The sequence below is a fragment of the Linepithema humile genome, chromosome 4, assembly GCF_040581485.1.
Source record: "Linepithema humile isolate Giens D197 chromosome 4, Lhum_UNIL_v1.0, whole genome shotgun sequence".
Classification (NCBI taxonomy): domain Eukaryota; kingdom Metazoa; phylum Arthropoda; class Insecta; order Hymenoptera; family Formicidae; genus Linepithema; species Linepithema humile.
Genome location: NC_090131.1, coordinates 27997611 through 28019799, shown reverse-complemented (window position 1 = coordinate 28019799; position 22189 = coordinate 27997611). Strand labels below are relative to the sequence as shown.

General features: G+C 38.6%; 1 protein-coding gene across 3 annotated transcripts; it reads left to right on the top strand.

Moving 5' to 3' along the window:
* Positions 1-2073: 2073 nt before the first annotated feature.
* On the top strand, positions 2074-22134 carry LOC105677832 (uncharacterized). Of its 3 annotated transcripts, XM_012376703.2 has the most exons (7): positions 2074-2226; positions 4516-4625; positions 7569-7670; positions 11285-11527; positions 13408-13620; positions 16321-16485; positions 20737-22134. In XM_012376703.2, exons 2-7 carry the CDS (start codon positions 4536-4538, stop codon positions 20800-20802), a joined length of 879 nt encoding a protein of 292 aa, XP_012232126.2. In that variant the 5' UTR covers positions 2074-2226; positions 4516-4535; the 3' UTR covers positions 20803-22134. The 3 variants fall into 3 exon arrangements, with proteins under 3 accessions (XP_012232126.2, XP_067209888.1, XP_067209889.1); XM_067353787.1 differs by lacking the exon at positions 13408-13620; XM_067353788.1 differs by lacking the exon at positions 13408-13620 and having other exon boundaries at positions 2087-2337.
* Positions 22135-22189: the final 55 nt, after the last annotated feature.

Here is a 22189-nt window from a genome sequence, read left to right as displayed (position 1 = left end):
CACGTAAAATAAAAAATTATCAAACTTATCTTTACAATAATTATTAAATTTTTGGTGACATCATGTTTGCGACAATCAATATGCACAAAAATATTAAAGTTGCTTGTTCTGTCAGTCGTGCGTGTCACGAATTTCTTTATTGTTTTCTCTTTTTTTATCTTTGGTATCTTTGACATTAAAAAAAAAATAAAATTGCAATCCAATTTGGCTAATTCAAAAATATATAATCTCTTTTATAAGATCTAAAACAGAGAAACATTAAAATGGCAAAATGTATTTTGCGTTCCAGTAGGCCGCCTCAAAATATGCAGAAACAGTAAGTAGAAATATTTTTCTTGCTAAACGAAGCATATCGAAATTACATGCATCTGTTCTGCAACCCTATACTCGTTCTCGACATTTGTTGATAAACAATTAGATAATCAGCTGCAATGAAAATTTCGCATTTGTTTAAGTAGAGCGAGAAGAGCTTGCCTAAGTAGAGCTTGCTTAAGTAGTCAAATCATTTTTACCGTCTAGAATATTTTACAAAACCTCATAAAGAAGACAAGTAAAATAACAAATAAATTATTTAAGTTTTATTTTACGACTCCTTTTACGACTTTGTAATAGTGTATCCTATTCAATCTATGATAATAAACATCTACATGTTATATATTAATATACAATATTAATTAGCAGGAAGTAAATCATTTAGTCACAAAAAAAAACAATTAACACGACAAAAAATGTATGTAAAATTTCAATAAGTGGCTCAAGGCGATCATAGATGTAATTATATCTTTGTAAAGGAAACAGAGAGATATTCCAACAAGAATAAAAAACATAATCTCGAGCACGGCATAAGTTCACGGCATACGATCGTGATTACGCTCTCCCCACTAGCAGGGGTTACATATCTACAAGCCGAGTTACATGCATGCAACCGCATGTTTACGCATCGATTCGCTAACGCAAGTTTTCTGGCGTTTTCTACTTCCTATTAAACGTAACGCGTCCTGTTGCAAAACTGTAATGCGACATATTAAAATCGCTTACCGTGAATTATAAATGCGAGAATAGAAAAACGATGCCGCGCGGCATCATTGTCGCGGTTTCACTTTAAGAAAAAAAAAGAAACTATCAAGACACACCATGACCCGAGTGACCAAGTTACAATGACTAAGAGAGATGTATTGTACGTGCGCTTTCGTGTAATTAGCCACTACAACACCGCTTTATGTTAATCGTTAGGAATTTACATGTAATATGCCTATGTCGTCAGAAAAAAGGCTTCGCTACTGTAAGGTTTATCACTTTGTAATCGTGACAAAAGTGATGGTTAGCAATGCATGGATGGACGCAATAAATAATAATCTAAGACGTTAATCAATAAATGTCATTGTAATTATTAGCTTCATAACTTTCATGTAAACGATACGCGAATACATCATGTCTCATAACTCTAAATGTCCAAAAATAAATATTTTTGAACATCAAATGTGAATTTCATTCCATAATTATTCACACTGTGATTGCTCAAGGTTTTGCATCTCAGCAGCTTCCGATGTGTCTTAATGATGTGTTATCTACATCTCTGATATGTGTGTCTTTCTCACAATATAATGGCAAATTCTTGATTTTATCAATATTCTAAATCAATATTCTTTTTTATTAGAAACAAGAGACGCTATAAATTGAGGCAAATGAAAAATTCAATGAAAAAGATCCCAGTGTTTAATTAGCATCATGCATGTCATTAATAAAGATTTTATTTTAAGATAGACATACGCTTAATCAGAATGTCAAGCATTACTTTTTTACTTGAATAAAAAACTTCGCAAGGTTTCTGTGCAATAGAGGTGTAAATTACATAAGTATATCTGAGAGCTTATCAAATATGCATTTCTTCGCATCTCTCGTCGTCATCAAAATGTCCACGTTTGGTGGTTGAATCGAAATTTATCGATGTGGTCGATCCCTTCTTCAGAATCTCCCGTCATGATAGAAGGAGAGGACGGGAGGCCGTGGACATAAGTGTACCGTGGAGGTGGTGCAGAGGCCCCTCCTTCTAATAAAAGCCGCTCACTAAGCGTCGCTATACAGACAGTAACAGAAAACCCCGAAGAGAGCAGGAGCCGCCGAGAGCTCTTTCAGGGTCTCACAAGATTGTTTTTTTTTTCAAAAATTCTCTCAATTTGAATAATTTTTACAACGAGCCGTGTGACGGATAATAATCTGTGCGTGGTGAGTTCACACAGTATCTAATAGCACTTTTTTCGGATTTCCCGTGTACTCGTCTTCAGTGTCTCGTGGAAAGTTGCTGTAAGCGGCGAGCACGTGGCGGGGTGTTGACAAGTGAGAAATTTTGAGTTTCGTGTGTTCTTAGAAATGAGTGTAGATAAGAAAAATTCTGGAGGCATTTCTATCCTTTAGCAATGTTAAAAATAAAAAAAATCCAGATACAAAAATGTCACAGTTGATGAAATAAAAAAAGACCAAATTCTTCATTCTCTTTTGTTAATTGCAAAGAGTTAGTTAAAATATACATTTAATATTTAACAAACATGCTATTCTATATTACAATTTTCCAGAGAAATCTTTCCATCTGGACGCACAGTTCCATTAGTAATCGGTCGTCCGATGGAAACTTGAGGTCTTTTAAGCAATATTTTCTAATAGTTTAATGACAAATTTATTTTAAAAAATTTCAGTTACGTATATAAGATAACTACTATACGTTTAGCAAAGAAAGAGGAAGAAAGTAATCTTGAGAAATAGGAAGAAGTTGCGTAGAGTGAAAATCTTGAAGTGGTTCTTACCAGAATGGCGAGTTAGAGGTGAAAATTGAAACCGCGTGGACTCGACTTGTCTATGTCCCAAGAAAATCTTTCCTTTCCGTACAAAAATTTGTTGAAAAAATCTTGTTTTGTTATATAACTATATATTTATTTATTTTACTTTTTTAACGCGATTAAAAAATTAAAAAATAAAGTTTTTCAACATTAATTCAATTATTGTAATCTTAATTCAAATTTCTTGTATATTATATTAGACAAGTAATTGTTTCTTTAAGCATAACTTAATACTTCTCAGAATATGTCTGTTTTTAAAATTAATTTTTTCATAATATGTCCAATTTTAAAAATACATGAGTTGGACAATGTTCATTTATGTAAAGAAAACATTAAAAAAAAATTTTTTTAAAGTATTTTTGTATGAAATTTATGTTGTAAATTTTTGTATGGAAAAAAATGTACAAACAGTACGCAGGTGTTAAAATAAATTAATTGACAAGTGGCCTCGCAAATAAAATATTGCAACATTGTCCCCGAGTAGAAAAGATGTGCGCTGAATCTTTATCGTCTTAATTGCCATTATATCGCCATAATCAATTGAACGTGCCAAATGCATGCGTACTTAGTTGCACGTGGCATACATGCACATCGACGTTATTCTTCAACAAAAGCGGGCATCTCGTAATTTAACATGTCACGTTCCGTCTAATAAAACTATTCCGACCAAGTCATCTTTATTCGATTAAGTACTTTATTTGCATACGCGCATGTCTCTTCTCGTAGCAAAAAAACAGCATCTCATAATTTTACATCCCATGTTTCGTCTAGCAAAGTTATTTCGGTAAAGTGATTTCATTAAATTATTCTATGATTAAATCAATATAGAAATATTAAAATAAATGTACGAATCTTTTTAACTAGACGTTTTTATAATTGGTTTTTGTCAGCTTTGTTCAGTGTGTCCGAGCCGCAAAATCGGCAATTTTGTCTAATTAGAAACTAATAAAAAACGAGTATAAATTTCCATTTACATTATACACGGAAACACACGAGAGAATCAATACATAAATATAAATATAATCCTGATCCGGACGTGATTAATTACGAAGCGCGCGTTATCGCGCGCGCTTTTCCTCCCGCGCCTGGAAGACGCCAACAGCATTCTCCACTTTCATTCCGTCGAAAGTGATAGTCGCGAACGGATCCATGCTCGAGAAAGGAGAGTCATTGCGCCCCTCCCCTCCCGGTCCTCTCCCCCCGCACCATCCTGTCTTCATCGCCTTTTCATGATCCTCATAAGCAATTTCCGTCTTGTATCGCCGACCTGGCGCTGATCCTCGCGTGTCAAAGTCCACGTGAGAGACGCGTTAAAAAACAATGCTTGAGAGACACCACGCAAGATACGCAGAATTATGGCCTATGAAGAGTCTTTCGTTCAATGCACATTGCCCGGATACATTTTTCTCATTTTCACATTGCGTTTATTGAGCAAACACCGTTTTCTCGAATACACGGAAGTTAATGAGATAACAATATGTATAATGCGAGAAATTGCTTTCGAGAAATCCGAGCTACCGCAATGCGTAAATCACCGTGCGTATTCGAGTAGCGCCGTGCGGAAAATTGATCATGAGAAAATGCCGCGATACCGCAACGCGTTAATGCGCATTAATTACCGTAATCGTAAGATAAAAATAGCGTGAATACGTTAAAGTAACGTGACGTTTCGTTTTCGCAGAATTTATCCATCCGATCAAGATGAGGTTTATCATTCTGACACTGACGGCTGCACTCTGTCTCGCATTGGTGAGCTCGCATCCGCTTCCGGAAGATGGACTCCAATCCGAGGTAAGCATGTGAGAGAGGCGCATCTTCACATGTGCCTTTCTCTTTTAACATCGCTATCCATTTGAGATTAACGCGACGGATTAAACGGCCGGCTCTCCTATATGTTATTGCTTAATTATCTAACACGAATGATACCGCGCGCGACTAACAGCATTTGCGGCCGAATTTCAAGTGTGACATGCGCGAATTGGATAATTGAATATAATAATTAACTGTATGAGCAATTCTGCAGATTATCTCTGCATTTTGAATTAGATAATAATTATAATAACATTCGCTATGTCACTTGGGCCGTAATATGAATATTTTCCACAGGTCTTATCTTTACTCGCGCTCTCTTCATTTATTGCTTATTGAAGAGAAAGTCCGATTTGCATTCGAGAAAATACTTCTCGCAGAGAATTTCTCACAATGACATATAATTGACACGTGGAAATTACGAGCGATTACTAATCATCAAGCGAATATCAATAATAAAACGTAATCTCTTCTCGAACGCGAAAGTTTAGCTACGTTTCGATCTGCCAGCCATTAAATCCCCGATCGCACTACCGAATTTATCGATTTGACGATCGGGGACGATGTCTCACTTTCAACGAGTCTTTCACTCGGCAATCGCAACGAAACTACAGCGCGAACAGATCGGCGAGGAATAATGGCGATTAGGATTTCACGGCAATATCGTACCTGCGATTTACGGGACTGCAAACAAGCGTTTGTTTGCTTAACAATGTTACACTCGGAAATGCTAGTAATCGCGGGCTTTTCTTATTATTCGCATTTTAAAAAATCTTCTTGACAAAAGTACTGTCCTCACAGAACTAATTTAATAGCTAAAACTATGTTTACAGAACTAATGAAACTTTCGTTAAATAATGCTTAATGATATATGACGAAATGTGTGCACTGAAAATTTTTTATCTTTTAGATCTTATCCATTAAGATTTCACTGCGCTAATTTTTTGTTCTCCGAAAATGTTGGCATTGCGTTATGTGATTTCAGAAATCGCTCGTTTTTTTGAACATGCTTACTGTTTCATCGTTGCTAGTCAAACTTAGCATTTATCATGGAAAATTTACGTTATAATTACCATGGTTTATGCAACATCGCTACAATTTGAGGCCATATAACATAACGCGCGTGAGCATAAGTGTTGCGGAAGAGGTAACCATCAACCAGATAGTTACATGATACAAAGAGAGTCATTCGTATGGAAAATATTTCACGCATAATGTCGGGGTGCAAGAGTCGCCGGTAGAGAGTCCAACGTTTCGGTTATGCGGCCGCAAAATAGGAGGTATAACCCTCAAAGTATATAGTTGGACGAAAAGCCGGGTCGTCCGACCGGCTCTCGTCCTCGCTCCGACACTTTCACTGGCCGCGAATACTGGTGAAGTTACTGGACACTTTCTTCAGTCGATAGGTGCCCAATGGAAAGCTGGTGCGTACGCGCGTACGTGCATGTAACATCACGGTGTGATATTCGAAACATCGTGCATAAACAAGCCGCAGATTATACGCCTGATTTGTACTTTTATGCGGTTAGAAGATTTCGCGTGTGATATTCAATGTAAATAATTGCAAAAACAAATAGCAGATCGAATAAAAGATGTACTTAAAATTTTGGGAAAAATTTGATAAATGTTTTTTTAAAGTATGACAAAAATCACTAAATTTCGATGATTTAAACTTTACAAAAAAATTATAAATGTTATAGAAAATTAATACGGAAAATATTATATAAATGAAATATTATATATATATATAAGTATTAGTTAAAAACTATGTATTTTATGTATATATTTTCGTCGTTTAAGATTATATATTTTAAATGCAAGGAAACAAAATTACATTCGAAATTCCGTGGGAGGGATAAATATCGCGAAGACTACTCGAATGTAAACGAGGTTTCAGGGAAAGTGAACCATAGCATGCGTGTTGAGCAACAGATTTAAGTTCAGTGACTGTTCATTGGCAAATCTAAGATTTTAAGCGTTATTTTTAAGGTGAATTAATATAACATATATACATTAATGCCAGTGGAATCAAATCACCTTGTTATATAAATAGATTGCCCTCCGAAGATAGCCGAAGGTTGACTCCTTATAATTAACATCATTTAAATATGCCGCAATCTTATTTCACTGTTGTAATATGTTTAATACATATGCGAATTTTTGCTTTCGAATTTAAAATGCATGTTAACTAAGTATTACTTTTCGCATAAAAAAATTTATTTCAAAATCCAATAATATATCATTTTTTTGTTCTCTAAGTTCTTCACTAGTTATTACGTTCGGGAATAAATTGTAAAATAATCGGCAAATTCATTCAACATCCGACGGCGCTAAGTTAATGATCCTTGCTTGGCTACCATCTAAAGGTCATTACTCAACACAATTACCTTAACATTCTCAAACATATCAAACTCCATGGCCTTTACCGTTTATTTCTCACTTGAATGAGAAAATTGCTTTTCCTTATTTGCTACGCGCGGATACGCTTTGCGATACTTTTAAAGACATTTCAACAATAACATTTATGATGCATCATTATTTTTAATATAAGGAGTTCGCGGCAATGCCACTTTGCATACTTTAGAGCGAGCATAAATCGCATGTTAAAAGAACTTTCAATTTTTACGCATTTTTAAAAATTCCTTGCACAAAAAAATTCCTTGCACAACCACAGAAGTGTGCAAACATTCACGCTAATTTATGCAGAGAGACATTTTTTATGTTCTGCAGAATGTTGAGCTATTAAATTAAAAAAAAAACCAATTTATAAAGTTTCACGATTCAAAGTCTACGCGATGACTGCCGATCGAAAATTCTGATGTATCCTATGAATCGTCGGCTGAAAAGTATTGGCGTTGTCATAAAGATGTGAGAAATTAAAGATTGCTGTCAAACGGCCAGGGCCAATAGGAAACTTTCTTTCAGGCCCTTGATCGGCTGGTGATGGCCGAAGCCGACAGCGAGGCGGCCCTGAGGAGCAAACGGACAGTCGGCATTCTGCGACAGCTCTTCCCAGATATCACTCAGGTGAGCAGTCGTGCATACAAGCTCGAAAATCAGAGAAATCCTGCAGAAGGCCAGGACTGAGAGCGACGGGCCGAGCGGCATTTCATAGGCGTGGCCAGTACATAAATTATCACCGTAGATCACCTCGTACGACAAATACAATCAAGCAACAGTATGGCGTCTTTGAGCGAGCGCATCGGGCTGATATCCGCGCTAAAAACTTCTGACCGCACGCTAATTAAGACCTTGTCCTGTCGAACCATTGCAGGTCCGCGCCGTAATGCGGTATCCTGATACTGAATACTTTAATCTTGACTCAACATTCTTACCGAGAAAGTAACGCACTCGATTTGCAAGTCAATCGACGCACTAGCCGGCTACTCCTTGCTCATTCATTCGTGCACTCACGTATGGATCGATTCATTTCGGTCCAATTCGTCAAGTTTAGTCCGCGTTGCAAAAGCGGATACAATTAGTTATGTTCGCGCTTGCAAAAAAAGAACCACCGCGCGTTCGCCCATTTCCGCTATTAAGCACCTGATGTTTCCCCGAGTTATTTCTTATCTCTTTTTTCCTCTCGCTCTCTTACCTGAATCGTAGAATTCATAGAATCTTGTCAGAGGGAGTTTTATTACGGTCCGAACAAAAATCGCGCGGTACTAAGCCAAATCGGTCGGTAAAAGAAATCTGCACTTGTCAGGAGCGAGTACACTCGAGAAAGTTTCCTTCTTACGCATGAAATTCTTTTTGTACGTGCTGCCTATTGAATAGTCCCAAGAATAACTTCCTAATTTGACTAATAATGGGCTGTGTGATTTTTTTTATCTCGTTAGCAAATAGCTTTCCCAGTCACGTCGGTCGGTTCTGCATGCAGTTGCATGTCGAACGACAATATAGCAATTGATTTAGTAACGAATCTTGCAAAATAGCGTGAGTTATCCCACATTGCTACGAAGTCGCGATTTACGCGTACCAAACGACCTTTCGTTGAATTATGCCGGCATTTTACGAGTCGTCTTCGTGAACGAGCGCACGATGGTTGATAACGCGATAATGCGAAGTGATGCGATAGATTTTCTCGATTAATAATTGCGCTTCGACAGCGATCGTATTTAATTCTGTCTCCAGAATCTTGATAGAGTCGTAAAACTCTTGCTGAAACACGCTTGGCCAAGCGCCGAATATTATGTAAGAGCGGTGAAATTAATTCCCCATGCCTCACAGCGTCTCTGAAAGAAAACCCGGTAGTAAGAGAACCCAGCCAATCTTATAAGAAACGATAATAAATCAATCATTGGTCAATATTTAAGCACGACATTCAACCGTTCGCACGAAACATTCAGCATCAAACGAACGATTGTCAGGATATTTGGAAAAGACCTCGCACAGATACCAGACGATGTAAGCTCACGTTATCATAGACAAAAAATCACAGACGAAAAATTATAGACAAAAAAAAAATCATACACAAATCATAGACAAAAAAAAAGATCAACGATCACTAGCGTGGATCAATATCATACCACCTACTGATCACGGCCGCAAAAGCAATGTCTCGAAACCCGGGTGAAAGGAAGATCGTGAAGCTTAGAGGCTCTTCAGCTAAGGCCTGTTGTTTTCTAGAGAATCGACGCGATGGTCAACTCTATTATCTCGGAAATCATTCGTGCTCTCGGTCCGGTCGTCGTCCGCCAACTTTTCGGCGGCGGCAACAATAGCCCGGGCATCGAAAGGACCAACACTGGCACAAGCGTGTCAGGCGCATCGCCCTTCGGCGACGACGATGAGGATGAGGATGAGGATGATAGCGGGACGTCAGTCGGCTCGAACGGTTCCAGAGTATCGATCAATTTACCGACATTCCCGCCCGACGACGAGGAAACGCCGAGCTCGTCGGTAACGACAGCGACAGATACGGCAGACAGCGGAAGTGATGTTGACGCCGCAGCCACGACGACTGCTACGACAACAACACCATCGCCGTCAGACAACGAAGTCACCACTTCGCTGTGACCGCTCGGTCAACAGCTCGGTAACACCTTCGAGTTCATGGCCTTGAGGAATCCTCACAGGCTACAGAAAGTTCACCGCGCATACAGGACTGCCGCGGCGTCACGTGTCCACTTTGTGTGCTAACTACTCACTAGGTGTTCGAGAAAGCGAGGATCGAGTCGATCGGCGGCAATCCGATCGATCGTATCAAACCTCGAAGAGTCTCTCTCTCTTTCTAACGATCGCTAAGTTACCGCGCAATCAGGACTGTTGCGGCCACGTTTTCGTAATTCGCTAACTTCTTATCGCCTTTTCGTGTGTCTCATCTAATTAATAGATTAATGACGTCAATAGCACCGCATCTCGATGCGATTCGTTATTGCTGTCTTGCTTAGATTTTATTGCATCGTCACAGAATTGCACTGGAAAAATATTTGTTCCGTTGCTTTTCCATTTTGATGTTTCGATTATTTTCTCATGATCTTTGTGTTCGCCATTCGCAGGATTATTCAATTGTACTTTGTCTGTCCAATTTCTACTTCCTCGTCATATATTTCTGATCAAAGTCAGATCACACTTTATTTTTTCGACAATTTTTTCACTTACGATACTTAAATTATTTCAACGGTGGAAGCTTTACGGGGTTTTTAGTTCATCTCGATACTTTTCATCAAACAGTCTATTATATTTCGATCTTTCGCTCATTTCTATTTTTAATATATCATACAATTTTATGTTACCAGTTTTTGCAGGACATAATGAGACAGTCTTGATTTTGAAAAAATAAGCTATTTGCTAAATCAAAAAATAAAATATAATAAAAAAGTTACATATAATAAAGTTATATTATTTATTACGTAATATCTATAAAATTGCAGATGTAAAACTCGTGCGTAATTTACGAATGACAAAAGAACTGGCGATCAATATTTATATGTCAATTTCGTTTTTTCGTTTAATGAATTATTGACGATTACACGACATTTTTCAAAATTCGCGTGTGTAATTTAACATTTGTTATGTGAAAAACTTTGTGGAATTTATTATTAACGCTACTTTTATTGCTTGCGATAAAATGCATGTTACAGTCTTTATAAAACGTATATAACCCGCATGTTATTTATCCTTATGTTCTCACAAGACCATAATAATAATCTGTCGTAATATAATCATAATATACGTGCCTACTCCGAAAGACTTTAAAATGTACAAATACCAATCGTACTTGCTTTATTGTAGTGCATGAAAATTCTTGATCGAAGAGGGATGAAGTTCAGTGCGATAGAAGTATGCAGATTTGTCATGAATAATTCATAATAAAATATCATTGGAGTTACATCGACCTAAACACACTTTATGGACTCTGGAATTACGCAGCCGACCTACTTGCCTTTACGATCACGATTTTTTATGTACTTCTTCTTGGCGCGTGTCCAAGAAATCAGCAACGATCTATTGATTTCAGCAATCTTAATTAATAGTTATTAACAATCAATGCCGATATATTTTTATGTCATAATTATGCTTGCGCTCCGTGCGACATAGATTGATATAACGAATAACGCAGCAAGTTTGCGAGATACGGGATCGCTCTCGCTTTGTCACCTGATTTCTTGTCACCTAGAGAAAATGTCTTTTTACAGGACGTGAACCCGGAGTCGGAGAATCGAGTGAACGACATCGGAGCGGAGTCTCAGAACAACGAGGTGCGAGTGCAATTCGCGGACGAAGTGTCGAGCGACAATTCGGCGCAAGACCTGACACCATTGGACGAGATTGAAACGAACGAGGAGGACGAGAACAGGAATAAGAGATTCCTCTTCGGTTTCGGCGGCGGCACCGGCGGAAGCGCCGGGTCGGGCAACTTCCTCTTCGATATTATCAGGGTGAGTCGCGTATCGATTCTAGAAGTATTTCCCTCAATATTTCTCTCGTACTGCGTGCAAAATGGAGAACGCGGACTTTCTTACAACGAACGGAAATTGCATTTTTATTGAGGAAAAAAAATAGGTGACGAAAGAAAAAAATAAAACTGCGAGACTCGTGATTGCGCCGATAATGGCATGCCGCGGTAGATCTCGGGCACTTGATATTCCGGTGACGGGCGACCGCAAGGGCGCCTGTAGCTGCAGACGGCAGTGAAAGTGAGCAACCGAATTGCCTTTAACCGCGCCATACCAGCTCGTTCCAAGGTTTCTGACCTAGGCACGGCCGAGATTCGCGATGGAATTGCTTCAGCTAGGATCTCCGCCGACGCATCCTTGATTTTAAATCGAAAATTTGTGTTTTCGTTCAATAACAACTTCGTAAAGTAGCACAAGATAATAAATCTAGAAATTAGCGATAATAGAAGACAGATCGGATGACACTTTCTTTATCGTAATGGCAAATATATATTTTGCGGTTTAATCAATTTAACAGACTATTATCAGACAGAATAATTTATTGGTAAACTTTGTTTTTTCTTTAAATATTAAAATATTGCCATATTTGTGATGTAAGATGAGATAGTTGTTTTATATTTCTTTCTTTCTTAATATTTATATATATATATATATATTTTGTGAAATAAAATCGGTCGACGGAAGCATGTTAACAATAACGGTGCGGCACGCTAACGATATTCAGCGGTTGGCTTTTTACTCGCGACATTTATGGTGGAACGGGTTTTTCGCCAACGCGACAGATGCAATCGCGCGAAAATCGAGTTACCGTTTCGAGCAGCCGTTGCCACCGTTATCCACTTTCCTGGTAAAAACGCCAAGCGATTACGAGCGACTTGAAGCGATTCCAGACCGGTCGGTCGCGGTGCGACCCTTCACCGCTCGCGGATTGAGAAAACGAGAAACTTGCCTACGTGACTGATATTTTGTTCTTGTTGCGGATATTCACCTGCCATTAATAAGTAGCTCTCGGAATCGGAATTATGCCAGGAGCGCACAGCATTCTCATTGCACCGTGAAATAAATAACGTTTTATAATTTCATATGAGATTAATGTTGCAGTAGGAGATTTTAATGGTTCTAAAAGTAAAAATCAAAATTTATCGTAAAACATTTGATTATGACATTGACAAATAACAGTAACAAGAAATGGTGTTAACGATGTAATAAAAAATTATTTTTTAAATGTATTTAATAGTAAGATTTCTAATGCTTTCGCTGTCACTATAAACTACGATCAAGATATTTTAATATATAGTAAAATTTCCAGTACCGTTGCTGTCTATATTATAGGCTATAATCACTTTTTTGACGATATTTAGTACTAAAGTTTCCAATGCCATTGCTGTCACCTTAGATTGCGATGTCGCAATCAATTAACACAAACACAGCATTTGATGATTTCATAATAACATATTTACATAGGTTAAAATTTATATGCGAAAAAGATACCGGCACTCGTTCATAAATATTAAATCAGATTCCACATAAATCTCGCTTATGTGGACACTCATTAAGCTATTAATACCTCCTCATATTTTACGGCAAAGCAACTTGATTACGTGAAAACATTGACGATCGACCCCTGAGGACTCCGCTTCGTTGCAATCCCGGAGCTCTTAACGTACCACTTTCCAGCCACATTGCAGGAGTTCCAGAACGTATGCCGACCGCGAAGAGCGCCCGAGGAGATAGCAATCTCGCGCGTAATCGCGAGCGCGAAGGACCGAGAAACCGAGAGCGAAAGAACACGCGCGATTCTTCCAGCGGGCAAGGGCAAGAGAACCAAGTAAACGAAAGTTCTCGTCTCTGTTCTCGTTTAGCAAGCGGCCGACGGGGCGGCAAGAGCGGCGGGCACGGTGTACCGCGTAGTGGCCGGTACACAGAGCCTCGGGCTCGGGCTAAGCGCCTCGCGCGACGTGAGCCCGGCGCCCCGGCAGGCCGCTTCCGCTGCCGCCAACCCTGCCGGCGGTACTGGCACCCCGACATCCGGCGCACCCTCGACCGCCGCCCCAGGAGCCGGCATTCTACCACCGGTACGCCAAATCCATCCGACACACGTCTAAGTGTCCGCCGACAGAGATACTGCGCTTCTTCGCGGAGGGCCCGATAAACGCGAGACGTTCGCACGCGATCATTTGGAGAATTTGGATCGCTCGGCGTGTGAGACTTCGTTAGCGAAGCGCACCGAACGATCTACATTTGTTCTAAAAATCCAAGAAAATCTTTATCGGCGTTGAGCATATTACGCGTTTAAAGCTTCGCACAGGAAGTATTGTTGCGTGTAATATATCGTACGCGGAGTATTTTCTTGCATTTGTCCATGCGAATCGTCCACGGTTGATGCTGCACGTCTATAACATCAATCGAGTTTATCGTGTTCGCCCAGTAACACACACTCTCTTTCTCTCTCTTTCTCTCTCTCTCTCTCTCTCTCTCTCTCTCTCTCTCTTTCTCTCTCTGTCTCTTTCTCTTTCATTCTATTTCTATCTCATTCTACCAATACATACTATATAAATGCCTGCTCTCTTTCATTTCCTACACTTTCACACTTCTTTCATCCTCAGCATGTTGTTTGTCTTTCAATCGCATGAAAAGCTGAGATTTTTTGTTCTTATTAACACAGAGTTACTTTTTTTTTTCTAGAATCAATCGGAGTTTTCTATTACCACCATACTCTATTAACATGCCCGCATTTTTCGCAATCTTGTGCTGCTACGCAGTATATGCAAAAGTAGTACAACCGCACAAGGTCTGCACAATTGTGCATCATTTTAATTGTTCTCTGTTCTGTTATTTTCACCAAGCTCCTTTTCACACAATTTTCGATTACGAAATCTTGCTCATATTGAATCACACTTTATCCGCATGCCGTACTTTTTCACATGCACGCACACCACGATCACCCTTCGGTCGAGACGCTCTTAAATCTTTCACTCACTTTCCACCGGTGACTTAATTCCTCTCGACGACTTATTCTCAACCGACATTCTACTACCGACACTCTTCCTGTCTTGGATCTTTCTCTTCTTCCTCTCGCCGTTTCTCCTACCTTCGTACAAAGCCTCTGCCGATCTTGTCTATCTCGCTGCGCATGAATTGCATATCAAGATCTCCACCTGTCGTATGTGCATTATTTGTGTCTGAAATAATTTATGACAGCAAATTCTAATCCGCCGTTTCCTCTAAGAAACTGTCTTTCTTATACACTGCGACTTCTTTCACATTTACGCACTGTTTGTATGTATAATGTCGCAATGAGGTCTTGGCATGTAAATTGCGTATCCTTAACTCCTAATATGCTGTTATTTTGTAAAGTCCCAACGTGAGTTGAAGTACAACTAGTTAGTAGTTTATTAAAACAAGTAACATATTTATATTTATACAAGAGTCTTGTTAAAAGCTAAAAGAATAGATATTTTGTAAAAAAAAATTCAAGCACTAGTGTGTTTATATATATATATATATAAACTAGTTTTTAAAACACTTTGCTTTAATTTCTTTCGATATGGCAGTTTTGACTTGACTCGTCAAAATTTTTAAGTCTAATAATTAGAAAAGTGATAATTTTCTACTTATTTTGATAATTGTTGTTTTCTTCAACTCTGAAATATTGACCCAATGATTTTGCCCCACTTATCTCGTTCCAAATCCAAGTCCCCAAATCTTGTTCCGCCCGGCCAACGGTCCCGACGCAACGCTGACAACCACCGACTAAAAGACTTTTTTTGTATGGCGTACTCTGACCGGCTGATGGACAGGCCGATTTGCTCGGAATCTGACGGCCGCCATTGATCAGTGCCGATTCTCTCGTTGTTGTGATCTTCGTACTCGTCCACTGCACCGTATATCTAGCAGCCGTAGCTGTATTTTATTCCATCGTATTTTGGACGCACTCCAGAGTAAACGCAAGTAAACGCACGTAGATTAATTGGCAGACGAGTCGGTTACAAGAAATAATAATAATGTTCGCAGATTAAATGTAAAATGCAATAAAGTAACTTCCATTCATCACTTTTCTTCACTGCTTTTCAACACGGTAATTTATCATCGCAACCGATTTGTCTGCCAGACAGAGATTTGTATTTCGTAGTATTGTAAAATTGGCAATTAATCCACGACGTGTACGCTCGATGCGTTCGTAATTAGAGAATTCGCGTGAACGCCAACGGATATTATTCCTGTAACGTTGCGTCGCGAATCGCTAGATACGAAGCGCGTCCATTGAGTCCGTCATGGCATATGGTTGATTCTGTTGTCCTTATTGGGTTACTAGCGATCTCACCTTTTTGTGGTGCATTTGCAGGATGTCCGTACGGAAATTTTTGTAATTGCCTCGCGAGACGCAAGACCAATCTCGATCTAAAAAAAAAAAAAAAAAAAAAAAAAAAAAAATACGTATGGACATTCTGCAGACAAAACCTTCGAATATTACGAGCCGAAGGAGCGCACGTAAGGATCGTAACAGCAAGATCGATGGATCGTATATAGCCGCAAGTAGGAATAAGGATGTGAGAGAGCACCGTAGTGTCGGGAGCGCTGGAGTTGGACGTGGAGCTGCAATACACACCGCAATTACATACCAAGCAAACAAACAAAAGATTCGCAAATTAATTCCACCGTATGTTTGTGCTCGCTTCCACCCGCGCGTCCCGGAGTGCATCCGGACGCGAGGTCCTGGCGGAACATCCCTCAGTTTGGCCGCCGACTAACGCCGACGGAACTCTCTTTTCCAGCTGGTGGCTGGCAGTAGCGGAAGCTCCTCCTCGCAGGGCACTACCTCTGGCAGCGCTACCCCCGGAAGGACGGACGACACGCAAGAAGCTGTACCTGGCCCCGTCACTAGGTTCTTTGTCATCGCCAATCGAGGAATCTCGAATCTCGTCCAGGATCTCATACTTGTGAGTATTCGCGCGCGTCACATGACAGATCGCGGTACAATCTTTAATTTTTTTTTTTCTCTTTTTTAAATGTAGAAAATTTATAACAGTCTGATTTTTACAATCTAAATTTTATTATTATTATTCTTTGTTCTTTAGAACGCGTATCTTGAAATAAAAAAAAATTAATCAGTTTTAAAATAAGAATCGTGTTGCTGTAGTATAGATACGATTGCTTACAAGTTTCACAACCGCGGTTTTTTTTTCGAGGAAATCTTATCGTTCCGATCAAATCCTATACGTAATAGAATAAATAATTGCTGCTCGATAATGCCGTCATTACAAGCCAGAGTCATTGCTAACAATATGCGAGTATATATAATGGTTCATGCGAGTATCTAATAACTGGTTTTGAAAGACATCCGAGTCAATTTGCTTCATACGTACGTACAAAGTAGCGTAACGAGAGCTTACTCTTTATATTCCGGATATCAATTATAGATTTCGTGATTTTAATGACTCATATGTTCGGTCGAAAGCAAATCGTGATGAAACATCGACCAATTACGTCAAAGTCGAAACGCGACTGATTAATAGGCGTCGAACTGACACATGGCCTTGTAAAACAATAATAATTAGAAAACGCATAATAGCTAATCACAAGCGTAATTTGCTTGAAAACTGTAAGAACTCAATTTGTGCGCGTAATCACGCAAAAGTGTATTAACTAAGTCGCGTACTAATTATTCGTATCTGCGTGTTAATTATTTATATTTTATCATCGGGAAACCGTGAGCGATGATATTTCAACATCATTAGAATAGGAACAAAATAGGAACAAAATTGATTACTTAGACGGCATTTCATCGCACGGATTTCGCACGCAAAATTTCGCGTTATAACCCAATTAATTTAAATAAATGCAACTATGAAAAGATAATATCACACGTGATGCAACTTCGATGCGGTGAGTAATCTTGTCGTCGCAATTGACTGCATTTGTTGATACGCGATAATTGCGGTGTTACTCACAATTCGTTCCTTTATAGGATTTGCAAAGAGAAATTCGCGTCGTAGTTTCTTATATAAAATTACAATATTAATTAAGACAGATAAGAAACCGGCTTGGTAATATAAAACTGTTAAATATTTCATTATAAAGCTGTTATAAAACTAAATCTTTCAATAAAAAATGGAGATTTTTATACTTTTTGTATTATAACAAAATTAATATAGAAAGTACTCATTCTAAAAGTAACAAATCGCCCGAAAAATAAATAAAAGCTGACACAAAAAGTTGCAAACATTTCAATAGAATATAATACAAAATAAAAATTAAGAAAAAATATGTCACAGCATATCATAAATTCTCTCTCTAAAATTCTAAAATGAAAGAAACGCAAGCCTATCATAATATTTGCAGTGTCGGGACAGGTTTGTGGCATAATAGCCGTATTACGAAGGTCGAATTGCGGCCGCATTACACCGGCTGCGATCGTTGATTAATACCTCGAGTACGGCGGTAAAGGAGAAATTAACGTTTTACGGTGGTCAATCGCGTGTTCGGCAGTGCCGAAAGTCGAGCAGGCACCTCGGCGCTCTGTGTCCCGCAGTTTTAGATATAAACCGGATAATTACGCAAGAGAACGCGCCGTCGGAATCGATGGAAAGCAAAAATATAAGCGACTTTCTCTGTGAAATAGCGCGTTCATTTACCAGCTGCAACTTATGCAAGAGACCGCTCCCGGCACGCGAGATTGCCAGGGGCAACAAGTGGCCGCGGCGACTACTATCGAAATCGTGTCCATCTCACGTGGTTTACACATTTTACATGCGACCGGTTAATTGCGAATATAAAACCTCTTACATAAATTAATAAAAAAGAAATCGATTTCCTTTTTCTGCCTTTTTTTTTTTATCAAGTTTTGAGTAAAAAATTTTTAGAAAGGCAGATAATTGTACGTGAACTAAAATGTGATAATTAGCCGAATATTAAATAATATGATAAAAAATATAATTTCGAATTTAATTTATGTCATAAATGTAAAGTCCAATGCTAAACCAATTTTTATAGTGTGATAAACAAAAGAAAGAAATATTAAAAAGATCGATGTTTGTTATTCGCGATAATTTTCATGTGTTGCTGAACAGAGCACTTTCATCTTGCGTTTTAATCAATTCTGAGCTGCCGCAGCATGAAATGATTAGTTATAGTAGACTAGACATTGTATAGATAATCATTCATCTCACACTGTCAGATTAGTTTTCAACCTTTAGATAATGCAAGACGGATGATTTTCCACTTGATTTAATGATACAGTCGAAAGACGAGATCCGTGCGCGTATCGCGCGATTACTGTAATACAATAATGGGCCCCTACAACTTTTGATCGAAATTATCGTGCAATCAAAGTCTAAGATCTGCTTCGCAGTCCATTTTGATCCGCCATATAATAATACAAAGTATTCTAGCAGTAGCAAAAGTCATCTAAACCATCATTAAAATACAAATGCCGGAACCGGACTGGTTTAAATCATATACGATCACGCAAGAATCCTTTCTGTACTTTATCATGCGATCAGCTCTATGATTTTTTAAACCAATGATCTTTATGCTCGTAATACTCGGAATTGCCGCGCAGACCGTGGAAAATAATCCACCTTAGATCATCTGGTCGATGTAACCGCGACGTTTATTCTTACTCGGCTAGTCATGCTACTTCCGTACGATGACTTGAAGATTTTGTAATCAGTTAATGGTAAATAATCGCAGCGCTCTCTCTTATCAAAAGTACCGTTCCAAAGAAATATCCTAATAGTACAAATTATGATAATCTACGGTAATTTAGATTTATCATGTGTTATTTATTAATTTGATTTTACTAAAAATAAAAACAAAATTGTTACTAAATAGGAGTAATTTCTATTTGAATGTTTATTAAAAATAATTATTATAAACATGCATATATTAAAGAGAAAATTATGCACTATTATGGTTATAAATCACGCGCGTGCACGGACGTTGTTTCTTCCTAGCGAAAGTGAAAACATTTAACGAAAGAATGCGCAATTAATTCACGGAAGACTTTAAATAACGTGTCGAAGTTGCAATAAACCGCACTGTATGTATAATTAAAGAAAACATTTGTTGCATATCAATCTAACGAAAAAATTGAATTAGATTATCTACGTTTTTCCGGTTAAAAAAAGAGCATAGTTGATTAATATATTTATATATACACACAAGTATACATATTAATAAAGCTTTAACTATAAAACTATGAAAGAGTGCGAAAGTAAGAGTACAAAGTTGTAAAATATACAGTTATGCAGAAATAATAAAATTCAAAGCATATCTAAAACTTAATCAAAAATTTTATTCGTAATAAATACAGTAATTAACAGCGAGAATGCGCTTAAAAATATGCTTTCGAAACAAATCTTTAAATAGCGCAAATACCGGTTTTGCGTCTATTACAGTCACAGGATAAGATCGCAGGATGTGTAATCGAATTATGGCTGCGAGAAATCGTGTAGCGTAATGAAAATTAGAATTTCGTAGCGATCGATCGGCAATCGATTGTGCAAGTGGGAGGAAGCCGTTCAAATAAAGGCGCGTAGAGAAAGGAAACAAAGTAAATATTTTGAAACATTTTTGTCGGTACTGACGGTTGCCGTCAGTACTTCATAGTGTTTTTTTTTCCGCGCAGCGTCTCGCGTCGACCGTAATCGCTTTATTATGCGCAATTTACGGCACGTTAATTCACTCATCCGAATGTGCGAGAAGTTTTGCTAGCGTGGAACGTCCGGCGCGCACCGCTTCGAAAGCGTTCACGCTTTGTGCGCCGCGCGGAATTCCTTGATTCGGCGAGTTAAACTCCTCTCCGCGATTTTGCGCGATTAAACGAAGACGCGAGCAGCGGAAAGCGCTTTATGTTACATCCGTAAGTGTATGTGCAACACGTAATGTAGCGTCTATAATTCATCTCTATTTATCTCAAGTACACTGACCCTGTTTGATTTACCGCAAAGCTTGTATTAAATAACTACAATTTAAAAAGATCAGGAAGACTTGAGAAGAAAGTGAGAAATGTTTAATTATTTATGTCTGAAGAAATAAACAGCAGATACAAATTCTAGTAACCGGAAAAGATCTTTGAACCGAATCACATCCGGATTATTTAAATATCCGAGATTGATATTGGAATGAATAGATAATTAAGAGCGATCGATTCAATTCAACGATTGAAACTGATTTATTCTAATTTACAGCGCCTGGCAGCCACGAGCGAGCGCTTTGTCAACTTCAAGGCGCGACTGATCACCTCCATCATCTAGGATCTCACTCGAGGAGTGAGGAATTAAAAGAAGAGGCCACGCCGGCTTTGGTATCGCCACGTGGACACCAACGCCGAGCCGCCTCTGCCAGTAGGAGCACGGGTACGACGTTGGCAACCGATCTCACAGTGTTGCCCCCTTGTCCCCGAGATCCTCCGAACTCCTTCGTCAATGGCCGTCGAGCGCTTCGCGAAAAGACAAGACAATTCGTCCTAGACAGACGCAAAATTCCCCTAAACGATCAACATTAACTCGATTCCATCCGACTTTCGTTCACTTTGTCCTCAGTTTAATTTCCTCTGTCTTTTACTGTCCACTTTTCTCTCTCTCTCTCTCTCTTTCTCGCTCTCTCTTTCTCTCACACACTCTCTCTCTCTTTCTTTCTCTCTCTCTCTCTCTCTCTTTTTTTTTCTCTCGCTCTACGTTCCTGTTTCTATTACTTTTCTATGTGTTTCTGTCATTCTTTCTTTCCTTTAGACAAGTAGGATAATTATAACGCGATAGAGAAATTTTTGTAAGCGGTCGCCGTTTTAAGACGATCGAAATTAGATCGTAATAGCGTGGCTCGCACCGCCATGGTACGATGGAAGCACATTGGAAGAGACGGTGAAATCGTTTTGAGTTTGTGATACGACACGCTCTCCGTGGACAGTTTGAACAAAATGATTCATGCACCGACGATTGCGGACTGAATTTCTTCGCGCGTTCTTTCGAGCCGCCAAAAAAGTCATCCGTCGAAATATTTCAATTTCGTGCTCAAAGTAAGAATAAAGAATCTGTTGGTTTTTTTATGTAGAGAGTATAAAGGCCTATGAATTGTTTCGATCGTAAGGCGCGTGCCGGATTGAAAAACAAAATCAAATGTGCCCTTCGATTTTTGTGCGAATATAAGAATAAACGAGCAAACTTGTACATAGCCCCGAGAATGCTATAGTGCCAGGCATTTGTTGTTCTATCTATACACATATATATATACTACTGTTCTCTTGTACACAATTCTCTCCTATAGCTATTCCTCTCTTCCTTAAAAATCGCAGTGACATGAAATTTAGACAATTCTCTAAATATTGTTAATAATAAAATCAAAGTATTTGTCCTTGACATGCAATAGATGCATATTGTATCAAACTCGTTACCGCAATAAACAATTAGAGCAAAGTATTTTCCTTATTGGATTTTTCCGCAGCGGGAAAATCCAACAAGTAACATAACGCGGACGAACGTAAAGTCGTCAACATGAAACACGACGTTTCTCTTCCTTAGAGCGTATTATTTCTCTATGTAAAACATCGCTGTTGTTTTGTAGTGCGAATAAATCTCGTAATAAGTAAATCATGTGTCTTCGATTTTTGATCATACATATTAAATAAGAGTTCTTACATGTAGG